This window comes from Sebastes fasciatus, chromosome 14, assembly GCF_043250625.1.
Source record: "Sebastes fasciatus isolate fSebFas1 chromosome 14, fSebFas1.pri, whole genome shotgun sequence".
In the NCBI taxonomy this organism is placed as follows: domain Eukaryota; kingdom Metazoa; phylum Chordata; class Actinopteri; order Perciformes; family Sebastidae; genus Sebastes; species Sebastes fasciatus.
The window spans coordinates 13,574,122-13,595,498 of NC_133808.1; the positions used below are offsets into that span (position 1 = coordinate 13,574,122).

At 42.6% G+C, this 21,377-nt stretch overlaps 1 protein-coding gene across 1 annotated transcript in view; it reads left to right on the forward strand.

The window, feature by feature from the left end:
* col4a1 (collagen, type IV, alpha 1) overlaps positions 1-20,804 on the forward strand; it is a 40,754-nt gene extending 19,950 nt beyond the window's left edge. The window contains exons 3-52 of the mRNA XM_074659050.1: positions 2,611-2,700; positions 2,882-2,926; positions 3,039-3,083; positions 3,892-3,954; positions 4,041-4,094; positions 4,441-4,467; positions 4,586-4,660; positions 4,768-4,830; positions 5,066-5,101; positions 5,213-5,251; positions 6,093-6,188; positions 6,303-6,338; positions 6,456-6,515; positions 6,625-6,660; positions 6,758-6,802; positions 6,915-6,947; positions 8,080-8,140; positions 8,250-8,285; positions 8,404-8,550; positions 8,709-8,792; positions 9,543-9,626; positions 9,853-9,923; positions 10,043-10,234; positions 10,377-10,545; positions 10,718-10,810; positions 11,058-11,162; positions 11,258-11,355; positions 11,783-11,933; positions 12,059-12,172; positions 12,485-12,652; positions 13,147-13,236; positions 13,357-13,509; positions 13,621-13,719; positions 13,927-14,016; positions 14,279-14,418; positions 14,815-14,941; positions 15,114-15,194; positions 15,345-15,443; positions 15,797-15,847; positions 15,930-16,115; positions 16,277-16,410; positions 16,529-16,601; positions 16,755-16,826; positions 17,004-17,132; positions 17,241-17,339; positions 17,421-17,633; positions 17,744-17,921; positions 18,025-18,139; positions 18,424-18,596; positions 19,612-20,804. Coding sequence (XP_074515151.1) covers positions 2,611-2,700; positions 2,882-2,926; positions 3,039-3,083; positions 3,892-3,954; positions 4,041-4,094; positions 4,441-4,467; positions 4,586-4,660; positions 4,768-4,830; positions 5,066-5,101; positions 5,213-5,251; positions 6,093-6,188; positions 6,303-6,338; positions 6,456-6,515; positions 6,625-6,660; positions 6,758-6,802; positions 6,915-6,947; positions 8,080-8,140; positions 8,250-8,285; positions 8,404-8,550; positions 8,709-8,792; positions 9,543-9,626; positions 9,853-9,923; positions 10,043-10,234; positions 10,377-10,545; positions 10,718-10,810; positions 11,058-11,162; positions 11,258-11,355; positions 11,783-11,933; positions 12,059-12,172; positions 12,485-12,652; positions 13,147-13,236; positions 13,357-13,509; positions 13,621-13,719; positions 13,927-14,016; positions 14,279-14,418; positions 14,815-14,941; positions 15,114-15,194; positions 15,345-15,443; positions 15,797-15,847; positions 15,930-16,115; positions 16,277-16,410; positions 16,529-16,601; positions 16,755-16,826; positions 17,004-17,132; positions 17,241-17,339; positions 17,421-17,633; positions 17,744-17,921; positions 18,025-18,139; positions 18,424-18,596; positions 19,612-19,693 — 4,800 coding nt within the window. The 3' untranslated portion in view covers positions 19,694-20,804. The remainder of the gene's footprint in view (positions 1-2,610; positions 2,701-2,881; positions 2,927-3,038; positions 3,084-3,891; positions 3,955-4,040; positions 4,095-4,440; positions 4,468-4,585; positions 4,661-4,767; positions 4,831-5,065; positions 5,102-5,212; positions 5,252-6,092; positions 6,189-6,302; positions 6,339-6,455; positions 6,516-6,624; positions 6,661-6,757; positions 6,803-6,914; positions 6,948-8,079; positions 8,141-8,249; positions 8,286-8,403; positions 8,551-8,708; positions 8,793-9,542; positions 9,627-9,852; positions 9,924-10,042; positions 10,235-10,376; positions 10,546-10,717; positions 10,811-11,057; positions 11,163-11,257; positions 11,356-11,782; positions 11,934-12,058; positions 12,173-12,484; positions 12,653-13,146; positions 13,237-13,356; positions 13,510-13,620; positions 13,720-13,926; positions 14,017-14,278; positions 14,419-14,814; positions 14,942-15,113; positions 15,195-15,344; positions 15,444-15,796; positions 15,848-15,929; positions 16,116-16,276; positions 16,411-16,528; positions 16,602-16,754; positions 16,827-17,003; positions 17,133-17,240; positions 17,340-17,420; positions 17,634-17,743; positions 17,922-18,024; positions 18,140-18,423; positions 18,597-19,611) is intronic.
* The last annotated feature ends 573 nt before the right edge of the window (positions 20,805-21,377 follow it).

Sequence of the window (21,377 nt, forward strand, 5' to 3'; positions counted from 1 at the left end):
CCTATGTTTTGACTAATGGGGTCAGCTCAGTAGGACAGACTGGAGCTGGGCCTGGGTGGATGGGGCTCAGTCACGGAGCAGAGACCAGGACGGGAACAAAGATCAGTTTGAATTAGAGCATGTCCGCACACACAGCTGGGCTGAAGGCCTTATTCCCATCAAAGGGAGGCTCTCAGATACAGATGTACAAGCGGTGGGGACACTAGCCGTGAACTGGCCATGAGTCTCTGAGCTGTCAGCGCTCTAGATGTACTCTGCATGAATGTTGATCACTGATCTGAAACATGAAAAGTTGGGATTAACTGACTTGGGCAACGGTAGTTTTGCTGTAACTACTTTTTTTCTCTAAAGACGCTTGCTTAGACAATCTGTTTTGTTGCAGTTAATGATTAAAAAACAAAAATATTCTTACTATCAACAAATCACTACAAAAGACCAAAAACCGGCGTTACCACGGCTTCGCACTCGGCGGCTCACGTTATCACAGTCTTGAAAGGGAGGAGTGAGCGGAGGGGTACTCGGTTGGTTGCAATCTGCAACCACGCCACTAGATGCCGCCAAATCCTACACACTGTACCTTTAAGATTAAAATAAAGAAAAACTCACTCTTTGGTTGAACTAGTCAGAACCAGTATGGAACCTGTAACGAGGGGTCACAATGTAGACATTGCTTCGTTTTATGCTGACACAAGCAAAGCAAGTTGGGAACCACTGCTTTAAAGTTGATTTATTTTTTACTGCAGCTCCTTCTGTTTGAGTGTACACGTGCATTATAGGCTCAGTTCTATCAGACGACCGCAGAGTGTTATCTGTCCTCTTAGTGCAACCGTCTGGCCTTTTATGGCTCATTCTTACAGCAACAGTAGCCAAACATTCAGCTCCCCCGAAAACAACAGATGTACTGACTGTGTTCAATGGAGCTCGGCCAATCCACTGTGGATTCAAAGCACTTCTGTGTTTTGAAAGTTTCTGAAAGGCCCCAAACAGCCTTCCTATAATCATGTGAGCTGTATTTCCAATGATATCACTCCCTTATGTCGAAAAACAGGAGTTGCCATGGTAACCCTATTGATGATTCCCATGGTTCAAAATGGGTGTCAGATGTGTTGTGGTCAGGGGATGGAAATCGATCCAAAAGGTTTCAGTACACATGACTCTCTCATGCTTGGCAGCTCAGAAAGGGTTGTGGATTACTGGAGCAAAGCAACGCTGCCATCTAGTGGCAGATAGTGTAAACAACGTTCAGTCAGTTTTGAGTCACAGCCATGGATACAGATGACGCAGACATGTTGTGACTAATATTGTTTTTTATTGTTTCCTTTTAAACATTATGCATAAAAAAGAATTAAAAACAATAGTCTAAATTATGAAGTCAAATGCAATTAAGTAAATTTTTTAAGTAAAAATATGTGCTTATGATTGGACTAAATTGAACTTCATGTACTCTATGTAAACTTGAAGAGCAGAAGAAAGAATGAAAATTTATTTTTTAAGTTTGCTTTGATATAGACACAAACAAGAACATTCATGAAAATTGTGTTTTCCAATTTTAGTTATTTTTTATGACAATTTAAAGGGACTGTTTGTAACTTGTTAAGCGTATAAATGTACCGGGTCAGGACACATGCGCGCTCGCAAATGCACGCTCGCGTGTGGTCGGCGTCCCCGCTCCTCTGCCTGCTTGCCTTCACTCAGACAGCACGCGCGTTCTCGCGTACTCGCTCCACCTCTAGACGTGAACGCGCGCTCACTCCACACTAGAGAAGAGTTAGTTTAGCTCTGAGAATATCTAGTGAATGCTGCAGCTCCTCCAGACCAACAGAGGTTTTCCGTGTCTTGTGAAGTGACGGGACTCTGCAGAGAGAAACGTTATCGTCTCGTTACCGACCGGGTGCCGGTTTCTCCCTGTTCACTCCGGCTGCGGGCGGAGGGAGACGAGTTTCTCGCTGCGGAGCCCCGCTGCTGAAGCCTGCGCTGAGGCAGGAGAAGCAAACACAGTATCAGCAGTGATTCATGGAGAGACCTTCATCTGCTCAGCTAACATTACTGCCAAGCAGCTGAAATATAGAGTGATATTGTGGTTTTAGCTGACGTGTGTCGCCGCTCTGTTTTGAGCGATGCTCGTTCATGTCTATGTAGAGCGAGCAAGCGCGAGCCCGACGCTGACTTTCGTTGATTTCATGGCCACAGGTGTCGCTGTTAAGAAGCATTTCTGAAAGTTACAAATAGTCCCTTTAACAATAGGACGTCATCATAATTTCTCATGTAAAATTATGCCAATTGACCTAAATGGGTGAAATACACCTTTTTGAATGCATCTAATGAAATGATCTGTGATTCTTCCAGGAATCCATTTAAATCCATTATAGATTATTTAGTAATGTTACTACAACGGATAAATAACTCAGTTTTAGACTTAGAATAAGTATTGAATGGCATTGTGACTGTTTCCCTTTAAATTTACTTTGGGTATCAAACTCTTGTAGGATAAATCTATGATAAATCATAAAATGTTTTAGAAATCTGTTTTAAAAACAGGCTAAATCTAATCTCAGTTAATATAAAGAGTTGCATCATTGTATCATTAACCTGACGGTCTGTGCTTCACAGGGTGAGCGTGGATTTCCTGGTCTTCAAGGTAATATGGGATTTCCAGGGATGCAGGGACCTGAAGGTCCATCAGGACCAATCGGCCCCACGGTCAGTAAACACACACACACACACATACACACATTCAAATTAATAACCTAACCTGACCTAATTTTCCCCGGTCCACACATGTGGCAATGTGAACTGATTTTATACCCACAGATCAACTATTAAAATTAAGAAAACTTTTTTTCTCTATTATGATGATCATGATGTAATTTGTTTATTTTAGGGAGGTCTGGGTGAACCTGGAGCCACTGGACTGAAAGGAGTGCGGGTAAGTTACTAACCATCATAATTATGATATACAGTGTGATATCTTATATGAGACAGACAGGTATTGTATTGAGTCATGAGACAGTAATGCTGATATGGTTTTCATCTTGCAGGGCCCTGCTGGTCTGCCAGGTTTCCCAGGAAACCCAGGACTACCGGTAAGTTCCTTTGATCCGTCTCACATCCTGCAACAATCCAGTAAATTCACCCCATAACAATAAGAATGTTGTCTAAGATGCAATTACCCACTTAAAAAGTAAATAACACACTTTTAGATGATGTTACTTTTAAGGCTACATTTTAACTTTGGATGGTGTTTATGGGGAGTCTAGTTGTTAAAGGACCAGTGTGCAACATTTTGGGGGATCTATTAGCAGAAATGGAACATAATTATTAATAACTATCTTTTCATTAGTGTACCTGAAACTAAGAATCGTTGTGTTTTCGTTAGCTTAGAATGAGCTCTTCGGATCCTCTTCACGGAGTCCACCATGTTGCTCCGCCATGTTTCTACAGTAGCCCAGAACGGACAAACCAAACACTGGCTCTAGAGAGAGGCTTTCACGTTTTTACGTTACCTGAAGGCCACCGTAGTTCTCCGACACGCTTGTGAAACTGTGGTACCGCCAGCTACCATCTGACTTCCATTGGTCTTTAAGCAGTGTTATTACGGTAAGGATGGCCTCTGAGCGAGAAGAACGGTGTTACCACGGTTTTGCACTCGGCGGCTCACGTTACCACAGTCTTGGAAAGAGAGGATTGAGTGGAGGGTCTGAACAGGGCCAAAGATTGCTGGAATAATGAGCCTTGTGTCTTTGAAACTAGTTTTTCAGCTGGCTGCAATCTGCAACCACACCACTAGATGCCGCCAAATCCTACACACTGTACCTTTAGACTGGTCAGGAAGCTGCAGAGACTTTGTCACTCTAACTGCAAAATTGTCTATTTGTGCACTCCCGCTCTTAGGGCATCAATGGAAATGACGGCCCACCAGGTTCGTCAGGTATCCCGGGCTGCAATGGGACTAAAGTAAGCCACTTCTAAGAGTTCTACTGTGTTTCGAAGCAGATTTGTTCACGCTTGTGCGTTCTGACTGTGTTGTGTGTATGTTTCAGGGAGACAGAGGGAGAGATGGCACTCCTGGTTTTGGCGGACTTCAAGGACCTCCTGTAAGCAACCTTGACTCGCATGACAACCAACCACCACCCCACTGACCAGCACGCATTTCAGTTATTGCCACTGTCCTGTGGAACAAATATAAAAAACATCTGAATTTCATAAGCGCTGTTTTTATACTGACTGGCATCCAGTTTTGGGAATGGTCCAGTTGATTTTGAGCTGCTCTCCTCAGCTCATACATGACTGTATTGCAGTAAACAACTGAAGTTAAAACATCACAACCATAAGATGTATACATGACATAGCAATACGTTTTCTATCTCGAATGAAAATATTCATCCTGACAGAATGATATGCTACATGTATAGATATGTTAATACTGTCCTCTCTTCTCAGGGCATCCCAGGAATTCATGGAATGAAGGTCAGCTGAAATTTATGCAGCGTTAACATTTTATATGTAAATAAGTGTATACCATGTTTAAGTAGGATGAGATGCATGTGTTCTACCAAACCATTTATTTTTGTTTTGTCTCCTACAGGGTGACCCTGGTGGTGTGATCGGGATTATTCCCCTGAAAGGAGACAGCGGATTCCCTGGCACACCTGGATTACATGTACGTTGTGTGTGTTATAGAAAAAAAAAGAGACAAACTGATGCAATGTTATCTGAATTTTCATGTAAATCCAAGTTCTTCTCCACACACACATCTTTCTCTCCCAGGGAACAAGTGGACCTTCTGGACCTTCTGGACCTCCAGGACCTTCAGGCTATCAAGGACCCAAAGTGAGTTACTCCTACAATGACCGACTGTTAATCATCCTACAGAGTCAGTGGTCAACTTTATGAGCTATAGAATATTGGTTATACAGAGCCACATGATTAACATTAAATATAACACCTATCTGTACTGGGGAGAAATTAAAAAGTATAATCTGTGTAGATTTTTAAACTTGGCAGATACTGTTGGATGATTTGTTTATCAGATAGATACAGTACTAACTGAATAATCGTTTGACAGGGTGACGCTGGCCTACCTGGGCCTCCTGGAGAAGTGGTAAGACTAATCATATATCAAGATTTTATAATTTTAAAACAAAATCCATAATTCTCTGACTTTATCACGAAGCTGAGATGTCATAGAAACTTTGTTTTTACTTCCCTGCAGGGTGACAAACTGGCCTTTGTGAGTGAGAAAGGAGATAAGGTGAGAATTTTAGTTTTCTATATGTTGTCTGCAAAAAAATCTACATTTCTTATATGAAATTGATCTGCGGAGGTAGCGGGAGCTCTTTACAGTTCCGTAATAAAACAGTTAGAATGGGGTAATAGCTTTCTTACCACGTGTGTTTTCAGGTTAATTGCAAGTAATGTTTTAAAGGTATTGTCTTAAAACAAAAGAGTATGAATATCGGCATTAGTTTCTGATAATTACTTGTGGCAATTTCCTGGACTTTTTGAGAGATTATGAATGTATTACACTGATATTAGAGGGAGTGTAGTTATACGCATTTTGAGAAAACGGCCTTTAAAGATATGTATTGCAAAATTCCATATTTGGTAAGAATAGGGTAACAAATACAGTAGATACCACTTTGAAACTTCCCCAGTTGATTACTTACATCAAGTCTTTTTTTGTATTACAATTTTTCTGGAATTTTGTATTTAAATATGCAAATTAGGCATTATTTTGGTGATTTTAGGAGATATCTACAGATGCAAATAGACAATGTAAAATAGCCCAAACTCTCAAAATTGACCAGTTCATGCAAAACGATGGTTTTGCCAGGGGTGTCTCGTCTTAAACCTAACAAATTCAGCATTTTGTTATTGTCCTGTGAAAACCACGCATTTCCAAAATGTCAACTTTTCATGAGCTAAGAATAACATTCCTGTTTTCAGATTTGTGGCAATGCATTTTTCATATACTTTGTTTTCACTGGATGATTTGCATTTTTTTAATTTAAATTTGTGACTAATAATGCATCGTTCTTGTGAAAATATATTTGGCTGTGGCTGTTGTTGTGATTATTGCGGCCTATCTGCAGGGTGATCCAGGATTTCGTGGCCCACCCGGCCCTCCTGGACCTCCACCACAGGGAGCGGTAGGAACTCCCGCCACAGAGTACATACCTGGACCTCAGGTACTCGCTCAGCACATGAAAAACTGAACAGTTCATAAATGTCTGTTTATATGTAAAAGATGAATTGGATTCTGTGTTATTTCCTGAATGTGTTTGTGTTTTCTATTCCTAAAGGGTGACAGAGGAGATACAGGAGACAAAGGAGACAAAGTTAGTATTTTGCTTTCAAATGTTGAGGTGTATGACTTACATTACTGCGCACACAGGCTGCTTGTTATCTTTAAGTTCAACTTTCTACTCTTTTGAGATGCCTGATTTCCTTTGCAGGGCTATTGCACCCCGCATTTATTTGGTAACAAAGGTGAACCCGGCCCACTTGGACCAAGAGTAAGTAGCAACAATACGTCTTAATGGGATGGTTTAATGGCATAATAAATGAAGAAAAACCTTCAAGAGACAACAAAGCTAATCAAAGTGAGTGTTTCTGTAATTGTAGGGTAAATCTGGCAAGGATGGAGATGACGGGAAGAAGGTAACAATAACCTACTGTATTATCCACCCAACCGCCCAACTGTTGTTTGCTTTTATGTTGTGAAATATTTATCATTAGAGTACGTACATACTTACAGGGAGAAAAAGGCTTCCTTGGATCAACTGGATACACCGGTTCCCAGGTAACTAATGCACCTTTTATTTACTCTACACATATTCGAGACCTTAATTAAAAACTTCAGAGATCTTGGAGGTGTTATGGTCAGACATACTAAACTCTCCGTCTTGTTTCAGGGTGAAAAGGGAGAAAGAGGACCTCCAGGTTATGTAAGTGTTCTCTCTCTCTCTCTCTCTCTCTCTCTCTCTACTCACTCTTTTTTTGAATGACTATGACTGGTCTGAGAAAATTGCATCAAATTACATAACTTGACTCAGGCCTGTAACTTCTGTTGAGGACACCAAGGTAATGGTCTTGGTATTGACTCTGGAAAATATGGAGGATTTAACAATCTGAGGAGGAGTTTGCACACAAATTACTTTCAGCAGAAAAACTACAGATATACACACATTACATATTGTGTGTATGGTATAGTTTTTAGACTAAATATCTTTAAGTTTTACATTTTTTAGGCCATAAATAATGGGTTAAATTAACATATAACTAAGGGATTCTGTATTTACATATCCTGGCAAAGTGGAGAAGTATTTAGACCATCATGTAAGGAGGTATAATTTACAGATACTATGACAGAACAGTTAAATAAATTCGTTTAGACTCCAGAATTCAGCATTTCTAACATCCTGGCTATATTGTCTTGAATTGAGTAATCTCAGGTTGAGCTTGAACTTTAACAGAATGCCTGCAACACAAAGCAGGGAGGATCCAACAAAAGACGCTACTGAGTTGCAGTATGTGAAATGTAGGATGTAGGAGAACTAAAAGAGGGACTTAAAGAGCAAGTTAACACCCCCAAGTTTCGTTTTGGTTGACCGCCAGTATTTTAATTTCTCACCTTACTACAGTGATGTAGAAGTGACCTCCAGGGTGTTGCAGTACATTGTGACATCACTGTTGAGCACGGTTAAAGGTGGGGCAATGAGTGAAACACTTTACTCTTTAAAGTCAGAATCTCTTTGCCTTTTCTACTTTGTTTTTGACCATTTTGTTAATCTGTCTCTTGAAGACCTCCGACTTTGTGGAAGAGTAATTCTAAATTGCTGGCGTGCCCCTTCAAATTAGAGATAATGGCAAAATCTATTATAGTCTGTGAGACGCAGAGGGATGTAATCCGACCAAAGTGTAATTGTTTTCTTCGCAGTCTGCATTAGAAGGAGAGATGGCAGGTAAGAAGTTCAGCAGTCTACTGATCTGAGTTTAGGTAGATTGATGTAATACAATTTAAACATAATCTTAAACAATGACTATGCATTCTTAATCTTTGTAATTATATATTTTTAGGGTGATGGTGCCTCTGGCCCTCCTGGTCCTCGTGGTTTACCAGGGTTACAAGGAGAAAAAGGTAAAGTGAGGCCACTGTGTGCGGACACATACGCATAAACACCTACTTTGGATCAGTTCCCATGATATGATATATTTTCTTTCTTTTTTGGTTTCCTTTTAATCCACAGGTTATCATGGTCCTCAGGGAGAGGCAGGTCCACCAGGTACAATAACACAACATTTCAACATAATATAACAACGCTGCATTAAGGCTGCATATGTCATTCAGACACATGCTGACCGGATTAAAGCACTAACTGGCTTCCTTGACTTGTACTTCAGGCCGGCACATGGAAGGGCCTCGAGGAGAGAGGGGTCAGAAGGGAGACTTTGGTGAGAAAGGAGACAGGGGTTTAGAAGGAGAGTCTCTCGTTGGACCTCCAGGACAACCAGGGGCCAATGGACCACCTGGACCAGCTGGACCACCGAGTATGGCTTATCTTTGAATATCACAATCATTACAATAATTGACAACAAGGGACACCTACATAAACTGTGTATCGACAAATATTTTAATAACGTAATGTGTGTGTGAATGTGTGTGTCGGATGCATGTGTTGTGTATGTGCTATGACATGGCCGCACAGTTGATTCTACTGACTGTGACATCCAGAGAGGAGGTCCTGGCCCACCTGGACCTCTAGGGTTACAAGGGGAACTGGGACAGAAAGGTAAGAATGACGACAATTAATGCTGATTAATACGAGTCATCAATAAATTAACTCATTACAATTCTCTGTTTCTCTATTTAAAGTGTAGTGATACCTTTGTGGACATTTACATACATTATATTTTTTGGCTGGACTGCAGAGGGCCAGCCCTACAAACACAAAAGTCTGTCGCTGAGTGACTGACTAAGTGATGAAGTTACACAATTGGTTGGCCGAGTGTTGGAGTTTGCTCATTGGCTGTTACTCTTTCAAAATGAAAAGGTGTTGAACAGTCCTTTATGCAAATGAGCCCATCCAGCGCAACGCATCCGGCTCACGAAACTTGGACCAAACTGTCAAACTAGGCAATCCAGTTCTAAAATGAAATAGCACAGCCTATTTCTCACTTAAAATGTTTTCAGAAGTTGATTTTGGTGGATTGTTTAGATGGAAGAACAGACAGTTTACGAGCAGGCCGCGATGTTGTTTCCTGTTTGAAACAGCAAGCAGAAAACCAGGGACCAAATAAAGAGGATTCCACGAGAGGGTACATCACCGTTTGAACGGCCCGTTGAGTGGAGCAGTGCGTCCCCTAGTGTCCTCGCCGGACCCGGTGGACATGTAGCACTGGATTTCACATTATTGACATGACCACTGACTACTTGTATAACAATTTAGCCACAAATTGACAGACTGACCAAACACAGTCCAGCCATATACTCAGTTTTGACCGAGTCTTATTTTAATTGATGTGTCTGTGCCTCCTTTCAGGTGACAGAGGAGATACCTGTGTTCAATGCGAAGGTTCCGGCCCACCTGGATTAGCTGGCCCCGAGGGCCCTAAAGGAGAGCGAGGTGAGTGAACAGCGATCACATTCAAATCCACTGGGGCTATAAGCTAAATATGTGAGTATTTCTTTGGCCTTCTGAGTACTTCTGACCACAGCTGTTCACAGTTTTCACTGTCCAAACACAACCAATCGGATATTATCTTATTGCACCACCTTTTCCAGTGTATTGACACTCACTATGATGAGTATTGAAAGAGCTAAGCATGTAATTGTCCATTTTCACCTGGCAGGACCTCCTGGGCCAGTAGGAGGCAAGGGAGAAAAGGGTGGAAGTGGCAATCCTGGACAATCTGGAAGACCTGTGAGTAGAATAACGTCTGAAACACTTGGGACAAGATCTGAGCTGAATGTTTTCACAGTTTATTCCTCATTTCATTGCGGAAAATGGAGCAAAGATAAATTTTTTCGACCTGTGTGCAGGGTTCTCAAGGTATTCATGGCTTGATCGGAGCCCCTGGTGCTGTTGGTGAGCCAGGGGACATTTTTGCCTCTCCTGGTCTGAAGGGGGACAAAGGTCTGCCTGGTGTTTCTGGTTCCCCGGGGCAGCCGGGGTTGGATGGACAGCCAGGGAGAGATGGACACCCAGGTACACATGGCTTCAAAGGAGAACCGGTAAGTGTGTGTGTAGTTTGTTTGGTGAGGAAAACTATCAGGATATCAGGACAGCATGAGCTCCCTATAATTTAGTTTAAGAATTTATCATCAACCTTAAATCAAAGTAGATTGTACATTGCCTTTCTCTAATTGCTTTCAGGCCAAAGAGGGCATCAAGGGTGCGCGTGGACCGGATGGGGACCCCGGTCTTTCTGGGTCTCCGGGAGAGAGGGGTCCACCTGGCCTGCCAGGCTTTGGTCGACCAGGAGAGCACGGAGATAAGGGCAATCCGGGAAGACCAGGCCTTCCTGGAACTCCTGGACCATCTGGTAGGCATGAGATGTACACAGAGAGAGACCTGCAGACACTCATAGAGTCAAAGCGAAGTTAAATCAAACTTTATCACAACCGCACATCTGAAACTCAGCAAACACACACTGATACTGCACACACACCTACTGTACATTAATGCATTGATAACATGTACTTTGTGTCTTCCAGGTACAAAAGGTGAGCCAGGTAAAGGTGAGAGCACTCCTGGACCTCAGGGAGTACCTGGGACACGCGGAGAACCCGGCGCACCTGGACTTCTAGGTGAGCAACACCATAGTCATCATGTTTTCATTTATACTCCTCTGCAAAAAAATCAGATTTGAAATTAGTCTCTTGAGGAGTAATCAGTGAACTTAATCTTGTCTTTGACCAATGGAATAACATCAACATTGGGGTGGTATAAGGATGTCATTACAAAAAACAAACAAATATATTGCAAAGATTCACATATATGTGAAGATTGTTGGTGATTGGTCCTGTCTACCAATCAATGTGTTATTGGTTGCAGGTGACAGAGGCCTGCAGGGAGACTCAGGGTTGCCAGGTTTCCCTGGACATAAGGGTGAACACGGACCACCTGGAATTGGATTTCCAGGCCTAACTGGTCAAAAAGGTAAGTTACTCTATGTTGACCCTATTCCTCTTGTAGACAGTCTTTGCCCATGAACAGAACAAAACTCAAAGGAAATGTTTTGTCCGTGTTTCTAGGAACCAGTGGAATTCCAGGAGCGCCAGGATTACCAGGAGAGCCAGGAAGACCGGGACAGAATGGCTTGACTGGACAATCTGGTACACCTGGACCAAAAGTGTGTATTTTTCTGAATACGTATTTTGAATGATAATTACATATAGATAGATATGTAGGTTTATGCTGCAACACACTATGGAAGTGACTCAACAAGCGACCTGAAACAGCCTGGATTGACGATGGGATGTTAGTGGTCTGTGCAACTTCTTAAAGCTTTGGTGTGGATGATGTGTGTTTCTTTGGATGCTGCATTCAAATATGTATTTCGGGGGACTTGGTTGAGGAACGTTAGAGAATTTTAGACAAGTGCAACAGAGTGCATTACTCCACAGCTCTATTGTTATAATATGAAATTTAAATCCAACAACTAGAACAATACCATAATATATTTTATAGACATGATGAACTGGGAGATTTGAATGTCATGTAAAATCACTATTGCCAGAGCTGAGATGCAAATCAGTGCTTATTTCTATACTCTACAGGGTGAACCAGGTCGGGGTCTTCCAGGCCCAAAAGGTTCGCAGGGCCGCCCAGGAATTACTGGCTTCCAGGGAGACAAAGGTTCCTTTGGACTACCTGGTATTCCTGGACAAGAAGGCAACACAGGACAACCAGGACCTCAGGGAATCAAAGGTACTGCATGACGCTTACAACAACTCTGGTGTGAAGCTTGGTTGGATTTAATCCATCCCTCAGAGTTAAAAGGCCCATCGTCTGTACCAAGTACAACATTGTTTTTCTTTGATCTTCAAAATTAGGTGAAGTGGGACCCCCAGGACCTGCTGGACTGGTTGGCTTTCCAGGTGCTCCAGGAAAAGGTTCCCCCGGAGCTCCCGGACCACAAGGGCCAGCTGGAGAGACTGGACCATACGGTGAGCACAAACTCAGCATCCAAACATTTTTCACAAAAGATATTTTGACATGTCCCTGAAGGAAAAGCACAGGTAAGTAAATAATAAGATTAATGGTGGCTTGATTCCATTTAGTTGCTTCAGTTTCAGGGTCCTGGTATTCTGCATGCATGGACACATGAATAGACACCAAATGGAACACAGCCGTTGTAACGTTATCAGTAACACCTGATAAGTCAACGTGTCTGCTGTCAGGCTGTGAAGCTCACCTGACTGTCAATTGGTGTTGTGGAAGTCACTAATAATATATTTGTTTGTATGCATGTTTAACAGGTAGGGAAGGTGTAAAGGGAGAAAAGGGCTACCCAGGTGGTCCCGGTCTGGACATGCCGGGGCCTCAGGGAGAGAAGGGAACCCCTGGGTTCCCAGGAACCTCAGGTCCTAAAGGACTGCCTGGACAATCAGGTCTACCTGGCAGGGACGGACTGATTGGAAACCAAGGTGAGACTGACTAATGTGTGTTTTTTTTGTTTTTTTTTATTCAAATAAATAAAGGCCAGTCCTGAATACAATCAACATAATGTACTTTTCTACAGCATTAGTTTATTCAGTATAACAATGTAATTATCTTCACTATTTTGTTGTTCTATTTTTATTAGAAATACCTTTGTCACCTGAGGTAATTTCAATGCATCTACTTTGTCACTCTTTTGTTCAGTGTTAATATATTGTCAATGAAACAACACTTCCTTTGCATGTTTCACATTAAAAGCCTTCCATGTAAGGGAGGGATTGTGCCCTTTGAGCTGTTCGGAGGCTTTTAATGTGAAACACCTGTGCAGGAAGTGTTCGGCAATCATTAGCTTAGTGCCGAATGGAAGAACAGTACTGGGGAGGCTGTATTGGGTTATTTTTTTAGATAATTGACTCCTATCTTTTTAATCTCTTGTTCATTTACTATGATACCATTATGTATGTCTGTGTTTGTTTACCAGGTACTAAAGGTGAAATGGGGGTCATAGGGACACCGGGAGTACCAGGATTTCCTGGACCACCTGGTACAGCTGGATCTTCTGGACTGAGAGGTGAGGAAAACCAAATTGTGAAAACTATTTATAATCCTTTCTTCAGTCCACGCTTTTCAGTTTTTTTTTAAAGATTTATTAGCCGCAATAACAATTTCTCTTCTCCATCTTCTCTCTCAGGTGATCCTGGTATTACTGGACCAAGAGGTAATATTGGAGAGCCTGGACATAAAGGAGAAAGGGGAGATCAGGGTCTTCAGGGACCTCCTGGGAACATGACCAAAGATTTCATGGAGCACATGAAGGGGGACAAGGGAGACATCGGAAACATAGGTATAAAACAACATACTGGCCTGAATAAGAGCGTATGCGTCAATTTGCAAGTCCATTGGTGATTTAGTATATTGACCCATAGTTTAAGAAATATCTAAATTTTCCTATCAGGTATGCCTGGGGTCACTGGAGAGAAGGGCCACCGTGGAATTGCTGGTAACCCTGGAATGCCCGGCAAAGATGGAGAGCCTGGATTACAAGGACAACCAGGTGACCACCTGAACAGCAGCCTGAAATGTGTTAAATTCCTTTATAGGATTATTTAAACCATGTAGACTTAATGTGCTAATCATTTCTGTTTGTCCCATTCATTTAATATAACTCTTATTTTAGTCAATTCTCTGCACTTGCTTCATCACCTGATGAAAATGGAGGGAAAATACATGTACATTTTTCAATGTCACCGATTTGTTTCAGGTGGGAAAGGAGACCCTGGTTATCCTGGAGATCCTGGCAGTATGGGACCACCCGGACAGAAGGGCAATATAGGAGAGATGGGAATACCAGGTGAGATCTCACAAATAAAACAAACAAAATATGTCATGGAAATGCCAACCAGTGAGAGTGTGTTTGCAACATGCATTATGTGTATTACAAACATGACATTTTGTCCTGCAAAGACAGGAATGTAAACAGATGTACTGAGAATATTTCAAGCAATGGAAACCTACATTTCACATTAAATTAAGAGAGACACTCTGTCAATGCAAGTTAAATGCAACTCTTGTAAATATCTGCATTTTGTCTGCTTGTGTGTGTGTTTGTGCAGGAGTGGGTGGTCCAAAGGGTGGTAAAGGAGATATTGGTACACCGGGACATCATGGATTCAGAGGCACAGACGGACAGAAAGGGGACAAGGGAGCAACTGGTGACCCAGGTATTGGGCTCCCAGGACTTCCAGGAGAAAAGGTAATCCACTGGCTATAACACTTATTATTGTTATATAACACTAGTTCTATGTAAATAGGCAGAAACTTCTACAGAGCTTGACTGCTCATCTTGTGTGCATTGAACATTGGTAGTTGGAGCGCTTGCAAGGTGGCCATGAAACTCCCAGTTAAATAATCCGTACAAAAGATAAAACACTATCTGGTAAAAGCCAAATAGCCACTACAAGTTCTAATGTAACAACACCTATGGATAGATTTAAAATATAGAGAATAAATAATGTAAACTGGCGCCCAACAGAGATGGAAATGGAATCGTTTTTTGTTTTAATGTCATATATACGGTCTTTCCACGTTCAATTTGATCCTCTCAACAATCAACTTTACTGCATTCCCCTCCCCACTTCTACTCTCACAGGGTCAGATAGGCCAGCCAGGATTCCCAGGAACACCAGGAGAGAGGGGTGCGACGGGTCATGAGGGTATGCCCGGCCAGCCAGGACTGCAAGGAATCAAGGGAGATAAAGGACTCATCGGGTATTCAGGTCAGATTTCAGTCTGTGTTATTGCATTCATCCTATTTGTCTACAACACTAGATATAGTAATCATACATGTCGTTATTCCATTTGAGTTCTCACTGAGGTGTGTGTGTGTGTGTGTGTGTGTGTGTGTGTGTGTGTGTGTGTGTGTGTGTGTGTGTGTGTGTGTGTGTACAGGTCAGCAAGGTAGACCAGGCGAGAAGGGTACCCCTGGGCTTTCGGGATCTGCAGGAGAATCTGGTCGTGACGGTCGGCCTGGTAAGTAACAGGATTATTTATCAGCTAGTCAGACAAAAGGCCACAGCCTTAATCTTGTGAGATCAGTTTTTGTTAAAAGAGTTTCATCTGTTGTGCCTATGCCATCCTGGCAAACAGTAACAAAAAGTGTGGAAACTTGTTCCCTTTCAGGCGAAGGCGGCTTGCAGGGACCTCCAGGTGTTCCCGGAGAGAAGGGAGATCCCGGAGTAGATGGCATCCCTGGATTGTCAGGCGAGAGAGGAGACCCAGGTTAGTATCAGAGGAGTTGGGAAGAGACTACACGGCAAGAATTTGGTTCTTGTTTGCTGTCACAGTGCAATGAGCTTCTCAGCCTGATACATCCCACAGCGTCACTTAAATTAACCTTCACCTAAACTCTAACAACCACTGTATGCACATTTTACTGGAAGACACAAACTCTTGCTTGAGTAGTCAAACGCTGCCCATCAGCTACACCCATCAGTGTCTACACCAAATATAGTGACAACTGATAACTGCAGACACAGGGCAGGTATAGGTCTTTTTCTTAGGCGGACCCCTCACTACCAATCCAAAAATGACAGACTGCCTGTAATGCATTTTTTATCTGTCCTTCCCTACAGGTCAAGCTGGCCGAGGTTTCTCTGGACCACCTGGAGTGCTTGGAGGCAAAGGTTGGAGCCCCTCCATCACTGATTCATATAATCCCTCAGCCAAACAGAGTTTCATCATGTGGTATTCTCTCTCCCTCTCCAGGTGACAAAGGTAGTCCTGGCTTCCCTGGCACTCCAGGTAATCCAGGTGTCTCTGGTATCAAAGGCGACAAGGGCCTTCCAGGCTCACATGGACCCCAGGGTGAGACAGGAGAGAGGGGGACCCCAGGTTTCTCTCTGGAGGGCCCTAAGGGAGAGAGGGGAGAAACAGGACAACCCGGGGAAGCAGGTATGCCACATGACAGACCAGCGAGTTATTACATGTATGAGGACTTGTCACCTAAATGTAGTACAGTATAGACTAGAGCCACTGTTACGAAAAGCGAAAAGTGTTTTGAATAGAAATACATTGTGTGTTGTATTATGTCTTTTCTTCTCTTTATCAAACAGGATCCACAGGAGGACCAGGACCCTCTGGTGTGAATGGCAGAGACGGCCAAAAGGGAGACAAAGGAAACCAGGGTCCTCCTGGATTTCAGGGGGAGTCGGGACATAAGGGTGACCCTGGAGTTTCTGGGTTTCCTGTACGTCTTGAGGCAGTTTTCCATGACTTTTTTACTGTACATATACTGTTATACGCTAGTTCATGTGCATGTCAGTACTGCATTAATGCTATTTTGTGTGTGTGTGTGTGTATTACAGGGACCATCTGGCCTTCCAGGTATTGATGGACTGCAAGGAGAGAGGGGATTACAGGGTGTCCCTGGCTTCCCAGGTGAGTACATACATTGCAATAGTCTATGACTGTGTGTGTGTTTGCGTTCTTTTGTGAAAGACAGCGTGTATTATTTTACAGAAATATGAAAAGAAAGATGTGTTTTTTTCCCCATTAGTGACAATTAAAATACACTATTTTTGCAAACTCTAGGTACAAGGGGGACTTTTGGGGACAGCGGATTCAAAGGAGAACTTGGAGACAGAGGATCCCAAGGAGAAAAGGGTAAAAAAGGAGGGGAAACCCTTCAGTGTGTTAATATTCAAAACTATAAAGACTGTCATTACAATATTGAGTCAGTGCTTAGTCATGTCTGGTAATATTTTAACTTCACCTCCATAAACTGCTACAAATAAAAATGAGCAACTGGAAAATGTTGTACTAAGAGACTGTATATTTCAGGCAATGAAGGCCCCCCTGGTCCCCCCGGCCCCAGCACCTTCATCAAAGGAGATATGGGGTTCCCAGGGACGAATGGCTTACCGGGACCCCAGGGGCCATCTGGGCTACCTGGACAGAAAGGACACCAAGGTGACATTTTGCTTAAAATTGTGTAATCCACTGTGATCCAACAATTTTCTCCTGCTCACTTGTCCTCCGCATCCAATTTTCTTCATCATTTGTGTTATTTTCTCTCAGGTGTGACGGGTATTTCAGGGCCAAAAGGTGAAGATGGCCTTCCTGGATATCACGGTCAACCTGGATCCAAAGGAGATATTGGCCTGCCAGGGCCACATGGTGAGAGAGGCACACAGGGATAAAAGGTAAGAACTGCTGTGTCGTCACTGTCATTACTCATCAATTGCTCCATGTCTTTAGGACCCAGAGGACACCCTGGCCCCCCAGGACCTGATGGTGTTCCAGGTCAAGTGGGTCACCCCGGCCCCTCCTCCATGGATCACGGGTTCCTGGTAACCCGTCACAGCCAAACGGTGGAGATTCCACAATGTCCCGAGGGGACCTCGCTCATATATGACGGCTACTCGTTGCTCTACGTGCAAGGCAACGAACGCTCCCACGGACAGGACTTAGGTGAGAAAAATAACATGAGAAAGAAAGAATAGAAGAAAGAAGTTAGATGGAGAAAAAGAGGAGGGAAGCACAAAGGGTTTGTGTTTGAATTACACGTTTCTGTGTTTTAGGTACGGCGGGCAGCTGTCTAAGGAAGTTCAGCCCCATGCCCTTCCTGTTCTGTAATATTAACAACGTGTGCAACTTTGCCTCCCGAAACGACTACTCCTACTGGCTCACCTCCCCTGAGCCCATGCCCATGAACATGGCACCCATCACTGGTCAAGGCATCAAACCCTTCATCAGCAGGTATGTCAGCATTTCTATCCATACTGTTCTGTTTTCGGTATATATGTCATTCATTTGACCCTCACATACAAACTGTGCTCCTTTCGTATGTGTGTGTGGACAGGTGTTCTGTGTGTGAAGCCCCAGCCATGGTGATAGCCATTCACAGTCAGACCATCATGATCCCACCATGCCCTCGAGGCTGGGACTCTCTGTGGATTGGCTACTCCTTTGTCATGGTGAGACAAACAGGATATTGAAAATCCGGGAAGCTCTTTCCAGTGACTTTTGATGCATTTTTATTTTTTAGTCCTGAAAGTAAAATCAAGCAGAGCTGCTCGTACATATTATGATCATCTAGATTTACAGTGTATGTGGAAGAAACCCTTCCTCCCCAAAGTACCCTTTTTGCATTTACACATGCACAACTTTCAGAAATCAAACAATAACCATCTTCAAAATGTGCTTAATCTGGTCAATGAGTGAGTGTGTCAATGAGTTTTCATTGTGTGTGTTTGTGCAGCACACCAGTGCTGGTGCTGAAGGATCGGGCCAGGCTCTGGCCTCTCCTGGTTCCTGCCTGGAGGAATTCCGCAGTGCTCCATTCATCGAGTGTCATGGTCGTGGAACCTGCAACTACTACGCCAACTCCTACAGCTTTTGGCTCGCCACCATTGAAGACAATGAGATGTTTACGTAAGACAGAAACACTCAGATGTATTTCTTGATAGAAAATCTTGTTTTTGCTGACCTCAAGTGGTAAACTTTCACCTTGCTGCAGTGATGTACAAGTGTACTTCCAGGCAATGTATCCTCAAACAACGGTTCATGCGGTTTGTACGTTCTCCTACGAAGGTCCAGCAACATGTGTCAATTTCCGCTCGTTACATGCACATACAGTCATTTCAAAATCAACTTCTGTCTTCACAGGAAACATCTTGGTTAGGCGGCAAAATTACTTGGTTAGGTTTAGGAAAAGATCGTGGTTTGGGTTAAAATAACTACACTTGAAATACTTGGTTAGGCTTAGGCAACAAAAGTACTTAGTTAAGATTAGGAAAGTGGAGTTATTAAAGTACGGAAGTTACGGGACAATATGTTGATGTTTGAGTTAAAATAACTACAGAAGTGATGTAACTCATGTACTTAAGATACGTGACCAAAACTACTGAGTTAGGTTTAGAAAAAGATTGTGATTTAGGTAAAATAACTCCGGAAGTGGCGGAACTTATGTACGGACGTTATGTGACTAAGAAATCAACGTTGACTTCTGGTTTCACAGAAAATATTAACACTGGTTTCCTGGGCTAAAGTCAGGTGTTTTTTGACCCACTCATCCATGCCGACCTCCTCCATACACAGCGTTTGTTGCTCTTTATACCTCCTGTTTCTCATTTACGTGAATTACATACCAATTGATTTTTTGGATATATACGAATTACAGTGCATTACTTTTCATAATTATAGCTACGAACAGTGTGTGAGAACATATCACCATGACATCACTGTTGGGTGTGGTTTCAGGTGCATCAGAGCACACTTTGACTACACCAACCACACCCTTCAGTGATGCTGTAGGTGTTCAGAGCTAACAAAACAAAAAAAGGCAGAGGCGGCAGTGAAACATTGCTTTTTAGTCTGGTGCTCTTTAGTCTTTTAGCTTGGTAATAAAAGTGGACTTCTGATGTTTTTTCTCTCCATCTCTTTCCAGGAAACCTGTCCCCACAACGCTAAAAGCAGGCAGTCTCCGAACACACATAAGCCGCTGTCAGGTGTGCATGAAGAGGACATAAACCCCAACACCAGAGGCCTCCTTCCTAACCTGCAAGCAAAACGCTGACGTCCTCGTCTTGGCTTAACTTGCTGTTTTCAAACGATGGTGCTATTTCCCTGCATGTGTGAGAGGAGAGGGACAGAGATGTGGTTTGCAAAACAGCCAGAGATTGAACCTTACAAACCAGAACAACAGAGACCAAGCGGCCTTTTGCTCCATGCAGAACACAACATGATCACAACATGTCTCTAAAGAATCGCACCCAGTTTACCGCTGCACTGAGTACATGCCCCCGAAACTGGTAAACTGGTGTTCATTTTGTGTGAGTCAGGTGCTATTCAATCTTACTTATCTGCCTTATTCCATTTTGTTTGTTTTTCTTCTCCCTACCAGTGCCACAGCATTCAAAGATATAGCCTTGTTTTATTATAGATTTTAACTTGTTTAAACATACTAATGTAGAGGATGGGAGTTACCACTGGTTACAGACGCTTGTCATTTGCTAATTCACCGTAATCTTGCCAACACATACATATATATAACAATCACTCTGTTGTAAATATAATGCATTCCTCTCTAACATAGTCCATACTCTCCTCAGGTTATTATTGAAATACTTTGTGTGTTATTAAGTCCATTTTTATTTATAAGATTTATGAGAATATGTTGGACTTGTATCTGAGATTCCATAGATCCAAAAACAGTGTTTCAATGTCTGACAATTGGCGCCTTATTAACATACAAAACAGCACTGAAAGAGCATTGGCGTGTATGTGTGTGCGTGTGTGTGAGTGTACATATATGAATGGATTAGAGCTGCTTAGAAGTGGTGTGTGTTTTGTGACGTCTGCATATATATTGTTGACATAATCCAAAACAGATGCACAAAAAGAAATAGACCAAAAAACAAAACCTATATCTTTCCTCCGTCAGAACTTTGTGTATAACAGCTTGTGTTTTAAAGGATTTACTCTTCTCACATTACGTGAACCAAATGTTTCTGATCCCAAAGAAATGCACATGTATATATACTTACGCATAACATGTACTTGCTAGTTTGCTCGCGTACTTGACTGTTCCGGTTTGTGAATTACTTTTGTTAAATCTGTTGATTTAACGCAAAATTAAGAGTGAAGGGTCGTCACATCATTGTTTTACATCAGAGTCAAGCACAGGCAGATGAGGAGGACTGTATTTATAAGTTTCTATGCAAGTTGCGATGCTTTAAGTAAGGGATAATGTACAGCGAGCCGGTCATTGTTGTGAAAGAATCCCCGACAGGGCGATGCCGCACGGTCTCTCATCGCCCTGAAGGGGATTCTTTCACAACAATGACCCGCTAGCTGTACATTATTCCGCTTATTACACGGATACTTACTTAAGAAATCAATATTTGGACACAAAAAAACGGTTCGCCAGAGTCCGACATCAGAGCTGCGCCCATAGCAACGGTCTGTTATACATGGCAACGGTCTGTAATACAACAATTACAGACTGCAGAACGCCGTGATTGACCAATCAGAATTGAGTATTCAACATAGCCGTGTAATAAAAGGTCTTAAAGGTTTGCGTTTATCCCCCTAAAGAGGACCTATTATGTTTTCGTACTTTTTCCCTTTCCTTTAGTGTGTTTTGTAATTTTTGTATGCATGTAAAGCCCAAAGTCCACGCCAAAAGGAGTTACTCTCCCCCACAGAAACACT